At 39.5% G+C, this 18,370-nt stretch overlaps 1 protein-coding gene across 1 annotated transcript in view; it reads right to left on the reverse strand.

Moving 5' to 3' along the window:
- NKD1 (NKD inhibitor of WNT signaling pathway 1) overlaps positions 1-18,370 on the reverse strand; it is a 110,325-nt gene that overhangs the window by 9,947 nt on the left and 82,008 nt on the right. The window contains exons 5-8 of the mRNA XM_054269319.1: positions 13,046-13,152; positions 10,449-10,544; positions 2,056-2,203; positions 985-1,069 (exon numbers count right to left, since the gene is read on the reverse strand). Of these exons, the coding sequence (XP_054125294.1) occupies positions 985-1,069; positions 2,056-2,203; positions 10,449-10,544; positions 13,046-13,152 (436 nt within the window). The remainder of the gene's footprint in view (positions 1-984; positions 1,070-2,055; positions 2,204-10,448; positions 10,545-13,045; positions 13,153-18,370) is intronic.

Raw genomic sequence — 18,370 nt, forward strand, 5'->3', positions numbered from 1 at the left:
TTTTTGCACGAGATTATCAAACAAAACCAATCTATTGAATTCACACAGGGCAAAACTTGGCTAATGGGCAGAGGGAATCTGCACACCACATCTAGGCCAGCAAGTAAAACCACAGAGTATTCTTCAGTTCATAGAAGATTCTGTGCAGAGTTGCTGACACAAGATTAATAGCAATTTTATTCTTCTTTTAATCTGAAATTTGATTGTACTGGGATTTGCTGACTGGGATAACTCACTAGCATTTTTTCTCCATCCAAGAAAGGGAGGTACTGTTCTCTTGTCAGTTTCAATAAGACTGAATGCTCCTTCTCCTGATAAATTTGCTATGGATCCAGACAAATATCCCTAAATCTAAGGAAAGCCAAAAGTTAGTTGTTTTTTTTTTTCTTTTTAAAATTTGCAGCTGAAGAAACAAACATAGCTAATGAGTCAATGTCATTGCTGTAACATTTCAGCACACACCTCCCTCTGCCTTATAAGCAGTTTCTGTTATGAAACGTAAAATCCTAAAATATATCAAATACACACCAGGATGACCTGTTAGCATTCTGCTTGGGTTATGAGCTGGTAACCAAGTTAGCCCATGCAAAGCTTGGCACTATTTGAGTTGATGAGTGAAAAAGATGTGCTGGAAGGAGGACAGAGAAAGGCAGGAGATGCCCTCTAAGGAGTGGAAAAGGTTTTAGGACACTTTTAGCCAAAAAGCTCTGCTATTAACCTCACTTATTTGCAGATGGCATCTAAAAAGACAATTCAGATCCTCCAAAGGGCTCATAGAAAAAGAAAATTCCAGGATTTTTTTTTTCTTATTTGTTTGTTTTAATATAAGTATCCAGCTATGGAATGTACTCTTAAGTCCACAATGAAAACTCCTGTAATTCTTCTATTTAAAAATAATTTTAAAAAGTAAAACAAGGAAGCAAGGAAGGAATGGTCGAGGTTTCCTCAAAGCGCCTGTCAGGAGCCAGGGTTCATTCCCCTTACCTGAGGGAAGCCCTCTGCTTCTTCTCAGAGCTTCTTGCTTCTTCATTAGCTTTGTTCTCAGCTCTGTGCCTGGCACTCTGCAAATCTGCCAGCAGAAAGCACATTATTGTCACACTGCTGTCCTTGCTGATCAGCACAACCAACATTCCACATTCAAACAGCTCTGCTTGTGTCAGTGGATCAGATGTGGTGCAGCATTCCCTGTAACCTCCCCAGTCCTGCTTTGCCCAAAGGACAGATTCTCTTCAGAGGTGGCCTGGACTGCAGGATCTCAGCCAGGGCACTCCATGGGCAGCCCAGGTGGAGCCACACTCGCCCTGAAGGCTCAGTGCTGTGCTAATGCACCACAGAGCTCCCCAGCAGTGAGAATTTGCCTGTGCCTGCTCCTGAGGGAGTGATTATTTTATTAAAATTGAGGTAACCAGGCTCTCCTTTTAGATCTGATGCCTACATTTTCTATTGAAGTATTATTTTAAATACTTTTAAGTATTTCAATTTAGTACTACTCTACCTACTGAAGTAATTATGCTGATACAATTATTATTACAGTGAAGATAAGTTAGATGAGCCATCATGGTACAAACACTTTTATAATGGCAGACTCTGCCAGCACAGAAAATGTACAATTTTTATGCACAGATTATTTAAGTTATGCTTAATTGTTTATTTTTACCCAGCAGCACTGGTAGCTATGCCCTGGCAAGAAACATTTTATACCCCTACAGCTCCTCCCACACAAACCAAGGGCTGCAATATCAGCAGAGATAGAGTGGTGCAAGTCAAGATGTGCCTTGCAGTGCACAAAGACAATTACGCTACATTTGGGTTACTGCTGCTTCCAAAAGAAGCCATCCATCAGAAGGGGGAACCCTCATTTGCTAATGAGACACTGAGAGGAGGGCAGGTAATTTTACACTCAAGATCACAAAGCAGGCTCATGGGGTTTAAAAGACCCACATAATTATTTGCCTTTAAGTATATATGTATTTGTATTAACAAAGCATAGACATGGATTTTCAAGGGACTCTGGAGGTTTTTGTATTTTTCCAATGGCTGATTGCACATCCTTACCAGTATGATTTAACAAGATACTCTTTTTCTTCTGGCTGCTGTCTGGTGCCACAGTAAGTTTCACTCTCAGAGTTTTGCTGGAACTAGGAGAATGGTTTACTGATGCATCAACTACCTCATAGATGGTATGAAGCAAGCTGGTAATGTCCTGGAGAAGGATTGAAACACAGAAGAACACAGCACTGTGAAAATGGCATGAAACCCACAGCTCCAATGCTTACAATTGTTTTGGATTTGGCACTATTAAATGCTGAGTTATCCTCAGAAGTCCCTGAATTTAGAAGACTTCAACTTGCACAATTACAATCAGGAGTGTTACAATCTTCATCAAATGGGTTTATGAATTGGGGCAAAGCAGATAAAAACAATAACAACAGCACAAGATCTGCAGTTTTCCCAAGCTCTGAATCTGCAAAATGGTGTTCTGCCTTCTTTTTTCTTTGATTTACACAGAACCCAGGGACAATCATTCATACTCCACTAAAAATTGAGTTCATGTGGCTAATACATTGATTGAAGAAAATCTTGGGCATCACAGTCTTCCTATTTGTTTGGTTTTGTTTTGGTGGGTTTTTTTTTCACTTGGCATAGTTAAATGGTTGGTTATCTAGAGGAAAATCAGTAAGAAAAGTGGCAGAACTGTAAACTTCAGGTTTGGAAAGAAATTACGTCTGTCTGAAAGTCACCCTACCATCTGTCTTTAGGGGTTTAGCTTATTTTGCAAAATTCAACCGGTTTTAAACACACATTTCGAACTGCAAATATTATCCACTCAGGCCTATTACAGAACCTTCTTCATAGATCTCTTTGAAGGCAATGGGATGTGATCAGAGGCTTACATGTCTGGCTATATTGGAAAGAACACCAGCCAATTTTAACAAGGCAATGGTTTCTAACAGGAGAAACACTGTTTAGTAGCTGGTGATGCTCAGAGGTCTCCCAGATTGATTTACTCCAGCCAGGCTCAAACAGGGCACTACCTTAAATTGCCAGGATGAAAAAGGGATCTCTTGGCTCACTGCTTTTCCACAAAGGGATTTTACCCAAACTGGTCTTGGGCACCGAACTAAGGCCAAAGCATTCTGATAAATCATTCTGATCATTGCAGGCTATGAAGAGCCCATTGCATATCTGAGAACTTCCTCACGCTGGTCTTCCTTTTCCTTGATCTATCCTACTACCTAAGCTCTTTCCAGATGCCTGCAAGAACAAAGGAAATACCTGAATCATCGTTTTTTAAGTATAACTGGTTCTGAGGATTAAGAGTCAGGTCTATAAAAATTCAAAACCTCTACAACTCTGTCTTTGCTCAGGAGTCACACGTGTAACATGGGCAGCTCAAAGTTTAGTATGCCCTAATGGAGCCCCTCCACCACTTTAGAAGTCAATACACCACACAGTCCTCATTATGGAACCAGTTTGATGACATAGAAATACTATTTTCTACTCACACCGAATTTAGGGAAATATTGACCTTATGGCCAGGACCAATGATATTATGATGGGTGATTTTCCAGCTCAATAGGAAGAATGAATAACTAAATCCTAGAGGGTCCATACTTTGTCTTAACATGTAACTTCTCTAACTTTTCTGCACTCAGGAGAATTTCTCCAGACCTGTAGGTTCAAGATAATATATTCATAAAAAGAGAGCAGAATCTGCAGTGTCTCGTTTATTTTTCCACTGATATTTTCTGTCTCATTGCTGCAAGAGTCATTATATAGGCTGTTACTACATGTCAGTAGCTGCTTTCCATGCTCTTGACAACCCCTGTCTAAAGCTTGAGTGTGGGACAGAATGCTCTGTGTCAATCTGGTGGACACCTCACAGCTCTTTAACATGTCTCCATTCTCACATTTCCACCCTAATTTGAAACCTAGCCAGATCTCTAAATGTGGCCAGACAGAGCCACATCCAACAGCCAGCTTGAAGGCCTGAATTTTTATTTCAACTAAGAGGAAAAACCCAGGCAAGCACATAGACAAACAAGCCATATCTGTTATTTTATACACCCTCCATAAGTCATGTTCCAGGAGCATTGTGCTATAAATCCCAGACTTTGATAAACCTTCTCCTTCAGCAAAACACTTAAGCACAGTATTTACTCTTAACTGGGCTCCAAACACTCAGCACATGGGTGAGTGGGGCTTTTCCCATACATTCCTGGACAAGTGTTGGTTAACCAACATGTCATCTTTCCACACAAGGCTGCTGTCAAGAGGTTATTATCAATGCTTTCACTCACAATAATCTGCCCTTCTTCCTTTTTTCAGCTATGCCAGACAGTTGTAAAGCCAGATGTTTGTACATCCAGTCTATTTTAGCTTCAAAATCCAAAGACAGAAAATCCCCCACTGCCCTTTTACATGATTTTTTTCAGGGTTGAGGTCTAACTTGCTAACTGGCTGACAATCTGCCCCTTGTGTTCTGTGAGGGTCTTTCTCAACAAGCTGCTTGACTCAGCAGTTTAAAAACTACTCCCAAAGGCTTTCAGGGAAGGCAAAATGTGGCATTTGTGTGACACATACTTGGCAAATCACAAATATGTGCACATGCATGTCACATCAGGACAAGTTGCATGTCTCAGCCAAACAGGCCCAAATTAACCCAAATTAATGTCCAGGCTGTGAAATGACTGCACAGAGGACTCAGCACCCTTGTGGACTGACACACTGCTGCCTCTGCATTTTGTTATGTGTTTGAGATGCAGCCCTGAAGTTTCTGCATTCTGGTGCTCACACTGGATGTGTTCCAAGATCGAGGTTAGGGACAGCCATGAGCAACCACTCAGTGCTTATGCTGATCTCCTAAATACTGACAACAACCTTTTCATTACAGGATTCATTTACTTGTGGTCCTAATTTGGGGTTGGGAATTTCAGCAAATTGGCAGTTCTGATTTGGTCAAACAAGGCTGCTAGGGTCATTCTGTCTCATGTATACCACAGTCCTGGCTGAGCAGGTACCAGCCACAAGGCAGCCTGAGCCTCCTGTTGCTTCACAATTATTGTTTCACAATTATGACACATGAATTTCTGAGCCACTGATCTACTGAGAATGGCCTTTGGCAATGAAATCTGAACTGCCACTAAAATTCCCTTCTCTCAGCCCTGTTTTGGCAGCTAATATGGTAATGGTTTCTTGTCAAATTGGTAGCAATCGACCATTAAGGTATATGTTATACATTCTGTATTTTATAGCTACATCTATATTTACCCCAAAAGTATTTTCATCTTCCAGTAGCCTGCCAGCAGACTTGTTTCCCTTGAAAGCTGTCCCACTGAACATTATCTGTATTTAAATTCATTAAAAAACTGCCTAAATCCATTGAGACAGCTGTACCTTTTACACCCCAGCCTGTGCATTTCACCATCCTCAAGAAAGTTAGCATCAAAGATCAAGAATAAAACCTAGCTAAATGTTCCTCTTGTCTGATACATAAACCAGCATGACTCAGAGCCCACCTACCAAAGAATCAAACTTTTATGCACAATGAATGATGAGTTTTACAAATCATGGTATTTTGCAACTGTTTTGCTTTAGACTGCTTGGCCCTTGCCCCATAAAAAGTGTATTTTTAGACTACTATATTAAATGGGTAAGGAGAAACAAGAATGAACAAAAATATTTCTCTCCTTCATAGCAAATGGAATATATTTAGAGGGCAGTATTCTGCATGATTCTAACTTCTGAGGGGCTTCTGGTATGCAGAATTTCTGCTGGGATCTCTAGGTTAATCAAGAACAAAAACTGAAACTAGGACATTTTTCCACAGAGAGGAAAACAAATGCTCATTGAGTAGTACCCAAACAGCCAGCAAATGCCACACCCAGATTTGTTTTTTGCTTATTGAACACAACAGTTGGTTTTTCCATCCTTTTTTATCAAGCAGCCAATGCAACAAAATATATTAACAAGAGAAAATTTAATATATTGCCTGAAATATTTCCATTTGTTAAGTCCACACATGTATGCTGCTCTCACACATCCATCTGCAGAATACTTTATGGATCTCCAGTAGGAGATTAACAGTAATTTATAATGTTCAGAAAAATTTGTACCATTCAGAGGAACCAATGGGTCTGAAAAAGAATGAGAGCACGGAAGCATTGCTCATTCCTTACAGAACATACGTGAGACTGAGGAAGTCCCTATTCCAAGTATTATTTTCTGGTTTTAAGGAATATTAGTAGTACAGGGATGACCTTATTTTTCCCATATTAGCATAGATTATCATCACAAGACCAGTGAGCAAATTAGAGTTTTTTATAGAAGACACTAATAGATTTTTCCATTAGAATTAATTTAACAGAACAAGATATTTGTACCCAAAAAAAGCCAAACAACAAACAATGCCCAAAAACCCCTAAACTACCAGCCTTTCCTCAGAAAAAAACCACCAAAATACCAAACAAACAAACCCCCAGAGAACACCCCCAAAACCAAAGAGTTCAATAAAACAGAAAGATTCAGTTTGAGTCTTTGTAGCTTGCCTGACACAGAATTCTTTGACTCCCCTTAAAACCAAGGGAGAAAGTTATCTTTTTCCTTAATATTTCTATCTGACGTGAAGTCATCATTTCTAATGACTGAAGTGATGGCCACAGACACAAACAGGCACTGCTGCTCTGTCCATTGGTTTTATTGTTCTTTCTATATCCTGAGTCAGCACAAACACAGTGAAAACCAACAGATTTCAAAATAAGGGTCAGGCTAATACATGGTTGCCCCAAAAAAGCCAATATCCTTCCCCAAGTCAATGACTTGGTGCTGAGCTCTGGATGCAGATATAACCTCAAACCCTTTTATTCATCAGAGTATAGGAGTAAAAGAATCTAAAAAGGGAAAGAACAAGTCACAAAGGAAATATAAGAGGAAAAATTGGGTATTTACTGTAAGATACAAAGAACAATTTTAGCATTAAAAATGCATGAAGAGAAACATCAATATCGGTTCATTACTTTTCCCTTGGAAAAACATAAATACAAATGTCTCATTTGTACTTTGTTTGTAGTATGATTTCTACATACAGCAGGATGTTTTTATTGCAACATCAGCTCTGTTTGATCACATACATTTTTGAATCATTCTTATTTGGAACGCAAAAGGAACTTCACTTGCTATCTGCTCAAAAGCTGCTCTAGAAGACATTTCCTTTTTTTTGGTCCTGACAAGCAACTTTCTTTTGTGCTTATTCCTGTGCAGTCGCTCACCAAAGAAACTCAATATTACCAGGAAGAACTGGTTACAAAAAAAAAAAAAAACAAAAAACTAGCGTTTATGAAGCATAATTACATTCAGAGAGCTCAATGTAAAACCTCATGGATCAAAACACATTAGTTCAATTATCCAAGTTTCAAGTCCGATTACAAATATTCATGTGAAGATAATTACAGCGCAGCTGTCAGTTCTAAAAAGGCCTGCTGTACATAATGAATTGTCCTCTTATGGCTTATGGAATGAAGGGAAGTGGTATTAGCCAAGTTTTGTAATATACATATTAGAGCAGGAAAAGTTATCTCTCACTAAACCAAAAAGGACTGAGAACTGGTCATCTTTATGACAGAAAAAGCAGAAGTTTAATAACATACAGTAATGTTAATTTACAATTTGCCATCCCAATAATTATGCTTTCATAATGGGTCTATCTCTTCAAGAAGCATGACTAGATGTGAATTTCTAATTATAAGGACTATAGGAGACTCTAGGAGGAAATCAAAGCACATTAAGTTCTGAACATGTTGTTAAATCCAGGAGAAATTTCACTAAAATGGAATTTGAATGCTTTAGCAGTCATCTGTCATTCTGTAGAACCCAAGGGAAGTTGTATCAACAAAGTACACACCTTATTTACAATTTTTATACATTTGAATGAAAAAGCCAATTCAATCCATCAGTAAAATTGCTCCCCACCTATGTGTGTCTTACAAACTTAATTTAACACTAGATTCCTTTAGAAACTCTCTGGGCATGAGGTACAATGTTTTAAACACAATGACTTGGAATCAAATGAAATAGATGTGGGTGGGCAAGCTACTTCTTTTCCACTGTCTCACTTTTACAACGTGGTGAAAAGCAAGAATAATGCTACTGACTTCTTTTTGCAAAGCACCTCCAGGTCCTCAGGTAAAAACTAACTGAAAAAATCTCTCTGTTAAATCCAGATATAAATCCAGGAGACATTAAAGGGAAATTCTCCAAGAAGGAGAAAAGGTCCATATTAAGCTTTTCTCACCAGAACACTGGACCTTTGTTAAGAAAAGCTGCCTGGTTCTGAATGCATTTTCATCAGCTCACTAAAGGGCACTGGTACAGATCTGCCTCTTCCTCAGACTGCCCATTTTGTCCCTGCTCCAGCTATGTACTTCACATACTTTTGACTGAAAACATGTCTCTTATTAATTTTAATTGAAACTATTCAAATGTTTAATGTTCCCCCTGGTTAAGTCATTTGCAGGAACAGGAGCAGAGCTGCTTAGCAAAGGACAGTATCAGGCACACTATGTCTGCCCATCTCCAGGGGCCAAGAGAACAAGAAATTCTATGTCACATTAAGAGACTAAAATTCCTCTTTTGTGGCCAGGATTATCCATGAGCTGCTATTGTTGGTCATTCTTGCTCTAAAAAAACCCTCATAAATTGCACTTGGATTCAACAGAAGATAACCAAGGAGATGGCTTATACAAATGGCCCTGGAACCATTTGCAAAAGAAGTGTGTGACATAAAGGGGAAGATTTGGAATGGTTCATACTTGTTGTTTCTATCTTTGGTCACATGTAAAGAGCTGAAAATTATCAACGTATTTGGTCCCTTGGTTGAAAGAATTTTTTTTGGCACAGGTTCAAGCCTGAATGTAGCAACCTTCAGACCTGAGAGCAGTATAATATTCAATCCCTGCACAGATTTGGTTTCAGTTAAGCTGTAGTCTGCTCTTGTAGCAGGGAGAGGTAGAATTTGGCTGTAACATATTCTCAAAGTACAGTCAAATTAAGCTCTTTGGTGTACCACAAAATCACAAGTAATTATTGTATACGTACTTGAAAGCATATTCTCGTTATGTTCAGCACATGGAACCCCCACTGACATTAATGGGAATTCCATGCCTGAATGTAAAAGACACCCATGTGTGTGGGTTTGGGTTTTGTGTGTTTTCCCCCTATTTTTGAGAGTCACAATAATCTTGTAATGAAGACTTAGCCTTGGGTCTTGAAAGACCTGGGTTCAATCTGCCACTAGGTTCTTCTGAGACTTCAAGCAAGTTATTTCATTTTTCTAGTCTCTGTTCCACAAACATTAACAAATACAGTGCTACTACCTCACCCATCCTTCCTGCCCTCTCTATCTCATCTTCCTATTTGAAACTCTGGACTTAGCCTGCAACTTTTCATCTGCCTGTTCTTGCGCATGAGGGGCACAGATTTCACTTGACTATTCAAAGCTCTATAGAGTAGAGACAATAAAAATACCTTTGTAATGATGTTCAAATACATGTTAAAAACCCTGAACAACCACCACCTTTGGCAATGTCAAAAGAAATTTGCTTTAGACTTTTTGGTGTCTAAGGCCACTACACTTTCAGTATTTGCCCTATTGCTTTCAAACAGTTTTTAGTAATTGTCACAGGCACCAGCATCAGATCGAAGAGAGAAAAAAGCCTTTGATTTTCAGCTGATTATCTAAAGGCATGGGAGCCAGTAAACACACATCACAAAAATCAGTGACAGCAGACAGCATAAATCCCAAGTAAAATATATTCTTCTAGAAGAAATATTATTCAATTTGGGCTGAAGTAGTTCTCAGAAAGAACTATATCCTAATCTATACATCCTGTTATTTGGCTTGAAGACATCCTGATAATAAAAAATACACACAGGTATGCTTTGATAGCCATTCTTTATGGTCCTCCAGAGAACATCATCAGTGTTATTTATACTTGGAGGGAAAAGGGAGAGATCAGCCCAATATTCATAAAAACAATAGAAGAGTATAGTTAGTACTGTTGGAAAGAATGTCAGCAAGCAACCTTGTTATTTGGTTAGCTTAACTCTGAAAAGCAGGAGAGAACGCAGAACAATATACATTTGCAGGGGTTTATTTTGACAATGTGTTTAGCTGTTCACTTGTTTCAGATATTTTTCCTTCTCAAATGCCAGTACTACTTTTTAAAGGCTGATCTCAGGTATTAAACAACAACCAGCTTAAAAAAATGGTACAGTAGATCTGAAAACAGCAAACTACTGGTGGGATTGTTCCTGGGAGGGAAGGGTCCATGGAAACTGCTGTTTAAGTTGGCAGGACACCTCTACTTCATAGTAGAAAAAATGTTCCTGTTATAAAACACTTCTCTTGTCAGCAAGTGCTGCACATAGAGGGGCAGCTGTGCTTTGCTTACCTCACGTGTGACTCTTCCGTTGTTATCAAAGTCATACAGAGTGAAGGTCCATTCTTGCCTGTTATCTTCCTCTACAGACACATCACATTGCAATTCCTAAGAAACATGCAAAGAGCAGCTGATTACCTACAGCAAAAGGCCTGTTTGCACAGGAGGCTCTGTGAGATGCTGCTTTCTTCCTTCCTCCTTCCCTCCCTTGTGGGAGGAAGCTCCCAGGGTATGTCCTGGAGAGGTCTCTGTCCACCACAACAAAGAGGTCCCATCATAATCACACAACACTCCTAACCCTCTGGGCTACACCTCAGAGATTCCACATCTTTCTACGACATTGTAGAAAACAGGAAAAGGTACAAGACTGTTCCCTGAAGCTCTTGAAACATGGTAAGAATCCCCACTAAAATGTGAGAAGGAAAACTACACTTAACTCAGGAAGAAGAAGACAACAGAAGCAGAGGTGGCAAACCACAGGGCCAGGAGCAAGGATTGATGCAGTGTGGAACAGATCCCCACCAGAGAGACCTGTCCTCAACACAGATATTTGACAGGAAAAGGTTGTCAGAGTTAGTGCAGTGCAACATCACTGAAGCTCCTGAAACAGAGCCTGCCTTGGAACTGGCAAGAACAACCTGGGAGTAGAGCCTGCTCCTTGTTTTAACAATGCTTCTGTTAGTGAGAGTGTGATTGGTGGAAACCTGAAAGAATCAATTTGTTAAAGGGGGAAAAAATCCCCAAACCAAAACCAAGAACAAAGGATGCACTTTGACTGACTCCAGTCACCTGGGTGCAAATCGTTTGCTGCTTCTCAAGGCCTGTGCAATCAGAATTATCCAGAGCCACAAAAAGGCAAAACAGAGAAGTTACAGTGTAATTAAAATGAAAGTCACTGTATGCAAGTAAAATAAACAGCCCCAAATAGCTTCAGCACGATAGACCTCAAAACACCTGGTTGATCTTCTGACTTGAAACCAACTCCCTGCAGCAGCTATGGGCACTCGTCCCCTGCCGAGTTCAAAGGCAGCTCCTCTCACTCCTCTCAGTCGTAACAAGCCCGGCTGAGAGCTGCCAAGTGCCCCACACTCCGCTGTGGAAACACAGTTTTGTATTACATAAACATTCCTGGCACCTTTAGAAGCCAAATCACTTTCACCTCAGGTTTAGACCCCTTGTCGCAACACCGCGTTTCTGATTCTTTTATACCTTTGAAGCATTTACCAGTCTCTCAGCTCCCAGCTTACACTGCTGGAAAACTTTCATTTGTAGAACAAGGGTAAAAAATATCAATACTTGGTTTCTTGCCACATATTAATACTTCCCTGTCCCACATTGCCTAACATAACATCTTTATGTGAGGATGTGCTCTGCTCAGTTAAGAGCCATGGAAACCTTCCGTGCATTAGTCACGGTGCCTAGAACCAAGTGCTAACCTTTATGGCATGCCAAGAACTACTTGGGAACAAGCACAGACTTTGCTGGTACAGTGGAGCTCCAGCTACTCTGGCACCAACCATGTTGACAGGTGTCCTCCAACGTTCAAATGTCAAGGCACTGCTAATTGCAATTTATCATGCCTTTCCTGTCTGCAAATGTCTGCTACTTGAGGTAGAATATAAAATAGGCCTGGAAAAAGAGTTATAGCTGTGGGGGAAAAAAAAAAAAAAAAAAACCAACTAAGAAAAAAGAAAAGTCACCTCCCCAGAAGGCACAAAAGCAACACCTGTACTACCCATGGGAAACCCACCTCCCCCTAATCTGCTTTAAAACAATAAAATATAAAATTGTACCAGAGTGAGATGGAAAAGAACACTCTAGCCATGCTGCAAGGTGCCTGCATGGTCTTTGAAACATCAACTGAGGAAACACAAAGCTCATTACTCACAGAGGCTGACAGCACCAAAAGGCTGGAGTGCAGAGATGAATATTTGTGCTATTTTTTGCTGGTGCCAGAATATCTTCCTCCTCACCAAGACAGACAACCCACTGGCTGGGTGACTGCGTGTTTCCATACTCACATTAATGAAAATACTCCCTACAGAAACAAAACCTGCCAACTGCACACAAGGTCTGACAGTTATATGATGTTCTACAGATGCAAGCCTACCAGGAATTTGCCCATAGGACTCATCACCCTCCTCCTCCTGCCATGTGACCAGATGGGTTTCCCATGTCAGGGTTATTTCACTTTGGAGACCTAGGCACTGAAGATCAATCACTGCAGAAGCCGTCACAGGCATCTTTTACATCAGGTAGATTTAACCATGTGCAATAGCACATGACAGTCAATCTAAATATTTGATAATATGGTAGCTGGCCTAATAAATAAAGGGTTAAACTGAAAACTTCCTCTTACGATGCATTTCAGATCCTGCAGAGAAATAACCATAATTTGATTCATTCCAAACCTGGAAATAAGTGTCACTAATCACCTCACATGGAGCACTGACAGTAAGGCACTGATTTGTGCCACTTCTGCTGCCTCCTGTACCACTACAAACACTGGGAGCAATAAACATGCATCAGATGACACTATTTGGTCCACAGGTTATTTTTCTACCATAATTATGTCAGTACAGTGAAACTTTAAAATAAAAAGGACTTACTTCAAATTTCAGTTGCTTCTTGGAACTTGTGCGTGTGTCACTTTCTTTTTCTGCTTTCTTTTCATCTCCACTGCAAACTCCATCTGTCTTCTCTGGAGGCAAAGCCACTGCGAAAAGCATATTTAAGAAAAAATGCTTATAAGGAAATGTCAAAGCAGGCTCATATTTGCAAATCTGTCTTTATATTTAGGGTGAAATTGGTATCAGCACACTTGTATGAGAGAATCATTATACTTGATTTGCTTTTGTGTTCACTACACATCTGGGATAATTTCAGCAGACAATCTACCAACAGCTTTTGGTACACAGCCTCTCCTACAAACATCACTAGAGTCACAGGAAGTTCAAACACAGTATTATGAGAATATAAAATAGCAGAACTGTTACTGCAAATAAGTTGAATAATTTGCAAAATATTGAAAGTTTCTGACATATTGCAAAAACCCATCACATTCACTAGCAGTGAGTGAAGTAATGAAGCTGAAATAAAGCCCTCATTCTGTTTCACTCTTCAAACACACACAAAGCTTAGTACCTTCCAAGAAGGCAACACTACCTGCCAAAAAGGTTAAGCTGCATTTTTTTCAATGCATGAAATAGCATATTTCACTCAAGTTTCAAGTTAAAACATCAGGCACTTGCATAAATCAATAGCACTCATAAAGAGCATCAATATTAATATCTATCACAACATATATCAGATATACAACAGAAAGATATATTCTTCTCATGTGGATTAAAAGACAAAGGTCTAGAACTTAATAGCTGTTCCTTTGGCTTCTGCAGGGGCATTCAGCCTTGCACATGATGAAACCCTATATCTGAAGGAAACTAATCCTATCTTCATTAGCATTATGAAAATATACACAAAATTTTTAACCCTACCCTCAGACTTTTAGACATGATTTTTTACACATCCACACACCTCTGCCAACATTATGCCCTCACTCCATGACATATAGCAGCAATCCTTCCAACTCCCCAAAACCCAACAATGTTGCAAAAACACAGGTCCTAAAGTCAGCATTTTCTTCCCTTGCACTGCAGTATTTGCATCTACCCAAAGCCTTTATCCCAATGCCACGTTAGGAACAGTTTCTTGGGGATGCCTTTGGCAGCAGCATCTCATTCAGCGCCAGTTCAGCCAAGTGAGATTCCTTACAAAAAAGGTGACATGATGATCCCCTCCAGTTCAGGGTGACCCATTTCAGACTGGGTTTATTGGCTCTCCTGATGTCCCACACTGCTGAGCTGCCTCCCAACCATTCTTCCAGGAAAGCAAGTCACTAACATGCTAGAAGTTAAGATACTTCATTAGCCATTTTCCTGGGCTTTCTTTCATGTTTAAAATAGAAAAATTAGCTTCAAGAAACCAACCAACCAACAACACCAATAAAAAACCAAAAGCAAACCACCAAAACACAAACCAAAATAAAACTCTTACAACTCCCATTACCATAGCTTCATACTCCCAGAAATTCCAGAAGATTTCTGCCCCAACATTCACATTGTCACACTGCACTACATTTGTTTGTTTAAATTTAACATTATTGTATTACTTTTGTTTGTTTGTTTTCAAAACTGTGGTATGCAATATAAGATGGATGCACAGTAAAGAAAAGGGAATAAATTTGAAATGCTGACCTTGGGAATTTGCTGTCTTGTGATACTTACTGGTGGTTTTGAGGTTATACTAACACCAGCTTCCCAATACATGTAATTTGCATTATACCAATGTGATGGTGTTTATTGTAAACATAATGACATGTTGATATGCTTTGATTTCTACTTTAAGTCATGTTAGGTTTCCTTACACCAAACATAAGCCTAGTAGGAAGGTCAGACAAAGGAAGACAAAGCTGCTTCACAGCAGTTTCTTCCCTGATTTTTTTAAGCTGGTGTTATTGGTCGAGCAGGGATTGTTTCTTAGTAGGCTTTTGTATAGTGTTTATCACAGGTAAGACAGGTGTTAAAATAAATATTATTTCCAATACATAACTGAAGTATATCTGACAAAGTGCTGTTTGCTTTATACTCACTTTGCCCCTTGAATACAACTCTACGTTCCCAGAAGTTCAAAGCTAAGGTGACAAAAAGACCCCATACAACAAAAGACAACATTTATTTGTCTACTTCAGTCCAGCTTTGTTGCTACATTCTAAAATCAACAAGAAATGAAAAAGTAACCTGGGCCTTCATAACAAGGACAGTTACACTGACAGTGGTTCTTCACAGCTGTTAGACACAACCCCAGATGTTCAGTGCCTCATCTGCACCAGTGACTGGTTTTCCACAAGCACAGTTATAACCTGATTAAAACTTCTCTAAAAGAGGCTTTTGCAATCCCTCCCAGTCTTGCTCTAAAGAATGTGAAATAAATGAAAGCTGGGCTGGTATGACCCCTGCCTTCTTTGGGACAGTGAAACATCCACTCCTTTTATCACACATTTTTTAAATGTTTAAAAGTACACGATGGCCACAAGACTCCTACAGTTGTCTTTTTTCTGTTGAGGGTCAGCATCCCTCATGACAATCCCAAATGACAATGGCATGGCAGACTGCATTGGGCACAGCACTGTGAGGCAGATCCTGCAGGAGGTGGCTGCTCCCTGCCCCAGGGCCCTTTGTTGGGTTTTCTGTCAAAACAAAGTGTCTAACAAAGCATTCCCTCCTTCACAGCACCATGCAGCCACTGGCATTAGAGCACCCAGCAGGTGCTTCAGAGAGGACCAGCAGAGTCACCTTCTGCTGAAGGAGCAGCCCTTCCTTCCCCTGGCATGGTTAAAAACCTTCCTGGATGTACAGTTTGTGTGTTCAGATAGGAAGCTTTCACTTTAATGTATAATTTATGAAACAGAGGAAAAAATGTGCACTGACAAATTAGTCTTCTGAAAAAACAAGGGTTCAACTATTGGAGAAGGAGGGGATACATCTTGCAGTACACTCCTTGGGAGAGTTTAAATACTGTATGCCAGAAATTATCCTCTTTGAGCCTCACTGACCTTTGATCTGAAGAACTTATTGGCCTTGCTGCTCCAGGGAATTATCCTTTGAAATCAGTTACTCATTTTGGAGCTCAAATGAAACGGGGAAATCTGGTGATCTCATCCTGATGTCAAGTTTCGTTCAGCAAAGAAAAATGAAATCTAACTGAAGAAATTTTAAAGGGCAATATAGAGATACTAAAATAATATTAACAAGTGATCAAATAATGTGTCTGTGCATATATCCCCATATGCCTTATCCAAACACAATGAACATTTAAAAATACATACTGTTTTGTCTGAGAACAGAAGAAGTGTTTGGTATCTTGCTGCTATACTTAGTTTTGACTATTGACATGTGCTCAATTTCATGAGGGATACAAACACATGCAGAGCCTACTTATAAATAAAATGAGAATGTCTGCTTGGGACAGTTAAAACTGGCAGCCTGTAAACAGAGATCCACCAGTGAGCCACATGCCAAGGTTTCAGATATATTCACAATGTGAACTTCCTTTCAGCTCTGCCAATGATATTAAACCAGACCAGACAAGATAGCTATCTCAAAGGACTGTGGAGAATTAATAGACTTGTGTTTCCAAAGTCTAGGCCATCAGAAATAGGTCTGCATACAATACATCATCTGTGCAAAAATACTTACTTACCTCCCTGCTCAGATAACAAGTCCTGACAAAAAGAACATGCTACATAGACAAATACACAGAGAAACATACCCTTGTTTTTCCCCCTCCACAACTGGAGGGGGAAAAAATATGTATTGCTTCTCATGGGAATAACCATATGCTCTCAAAAACAATGTTCCCTAACAGAACGCTTCATGAATTGAAATATTGCATATGTTTTCTTTATTATGTTCTTTTCTTGTTCATTATTAATGGTCTTGTATTCACTTCTATAACCTTAAGACACTATAAAAATGGGTCTGGACAATATTTGAAATTGGAAAGACAATAAAGGAAAAATATTAACTTGGAAAAATTGTGAAATACCATTCTTTCACGAAAAACAAACTGACTGGCTTAAGTGTATTTGCAGATGTTTCTCTCTACAATTGTTAATTACTACCACCCAATTGCTCATAATTGAAGTGGGGGAGGAAAAGAGTAAGAGAATGAGCACCAGTTTAAAGATATTAAGATTCATCCCAGAAGAATTAAGCCTTTTTTTCAGGGTTTGTTTTTTTGATTTTTTTTTTTCATTCCTAAGGAAAGGGGGTAATAATTCAAAATGCTGCTTAGGAATCACCAAAATATCCCAGAAATGAGGTAAACTGATTGCTGCACTCTGTGTATTGAATGAAGTCAGAATAGTAAGCTTCAGGCAGAAAACAAAATCTTTCTCTTGCCTCCATCCTGCATCTGACAATAAGGGAGAAAAAACAAAGCACCAAAATAGAGCTGCAATATAGAGCAATTCCTTAAAACTACTACCAGAAGCAAAGGGACAGAATTATCTGTACATGGGGAAAAGAACAAAAAACCACACACTACAACCTGAGAAGTGGGGGGGGGGGAGTAGGATAAAAGTAAAATTAAAAAAATTACATATTAAGACAAGGAGGGGAAGTCATAAGTACTTCTATAACAGTCAAATTGAACTTCAGCAGCAGAATTTGACTGGTGGGATTGAGCACCCAAGAGCTGGCCAAGTTCATTAGTGCAATTCCTATGGTCATCAACAGGGTCAGGGTTTCCCTTCCAATTTACAGACCTAGCAGATGCAGCGAGACTTAGAGACTATGAGAACCAAAGGGACAGAAAGAGAATTCATTTCATTGTTTTATCTGAGGTCTCTGATGTCTAAGTTATCTGCCAACATTTTTCTCATTGCAAACATAATAAACATTCATTCATAACTGACATTCCTCACTGACTGCACAACAACCAGAGCAATAACAACCATCTTTGAAAGTCTAAATTGAGGAGAAGTCCTTTAATTAACAATTACATTCACATTCAGATTTCACTTTTAAGTTCTCCTGGAGGCCATGGATTAGGAAACATCACCCCCATCATTAAGCACAGTTTGTTTTATTCCACTGATTTGATTGAAATTTACCCCTGATGGAGATAACTTTGCTTGAGCAGAGGCCCCCTTCTCCAGGGGCAAATGAACACAGGGAGAACGGGATCAGGGAGGAACATTCCTGCTCCACAGCCACCAGAACAAGCCCATAGAAAAACAGGTTCATCCTGGGGCTGTGCCAGAAGCATGTATTTAGCTCTCCCTGACTGAAAGCTGAAGCTGATGAATTAGACACACCCTCCAAAACAACAAAGATCAAGCTGCCTTCTCTGAAACTTACTGCAGGGAAATTAAT

The sequence above is a fragment of the Melozone crissalis genome, unplaced genomic scaffold, assembly GCF_028551555.1.
Source record: "Melozone crissalis strain CALT ecotype California unplaced genomic scaffold, PUWL_Pcris_2 ptg000007l_1, whole genome shotgun sequence".
NCBI lineage: Eukaryota > Metazoa > Chordata > Aves > Passeriformes > Passerellidae > Melozone > Melozone crissalis.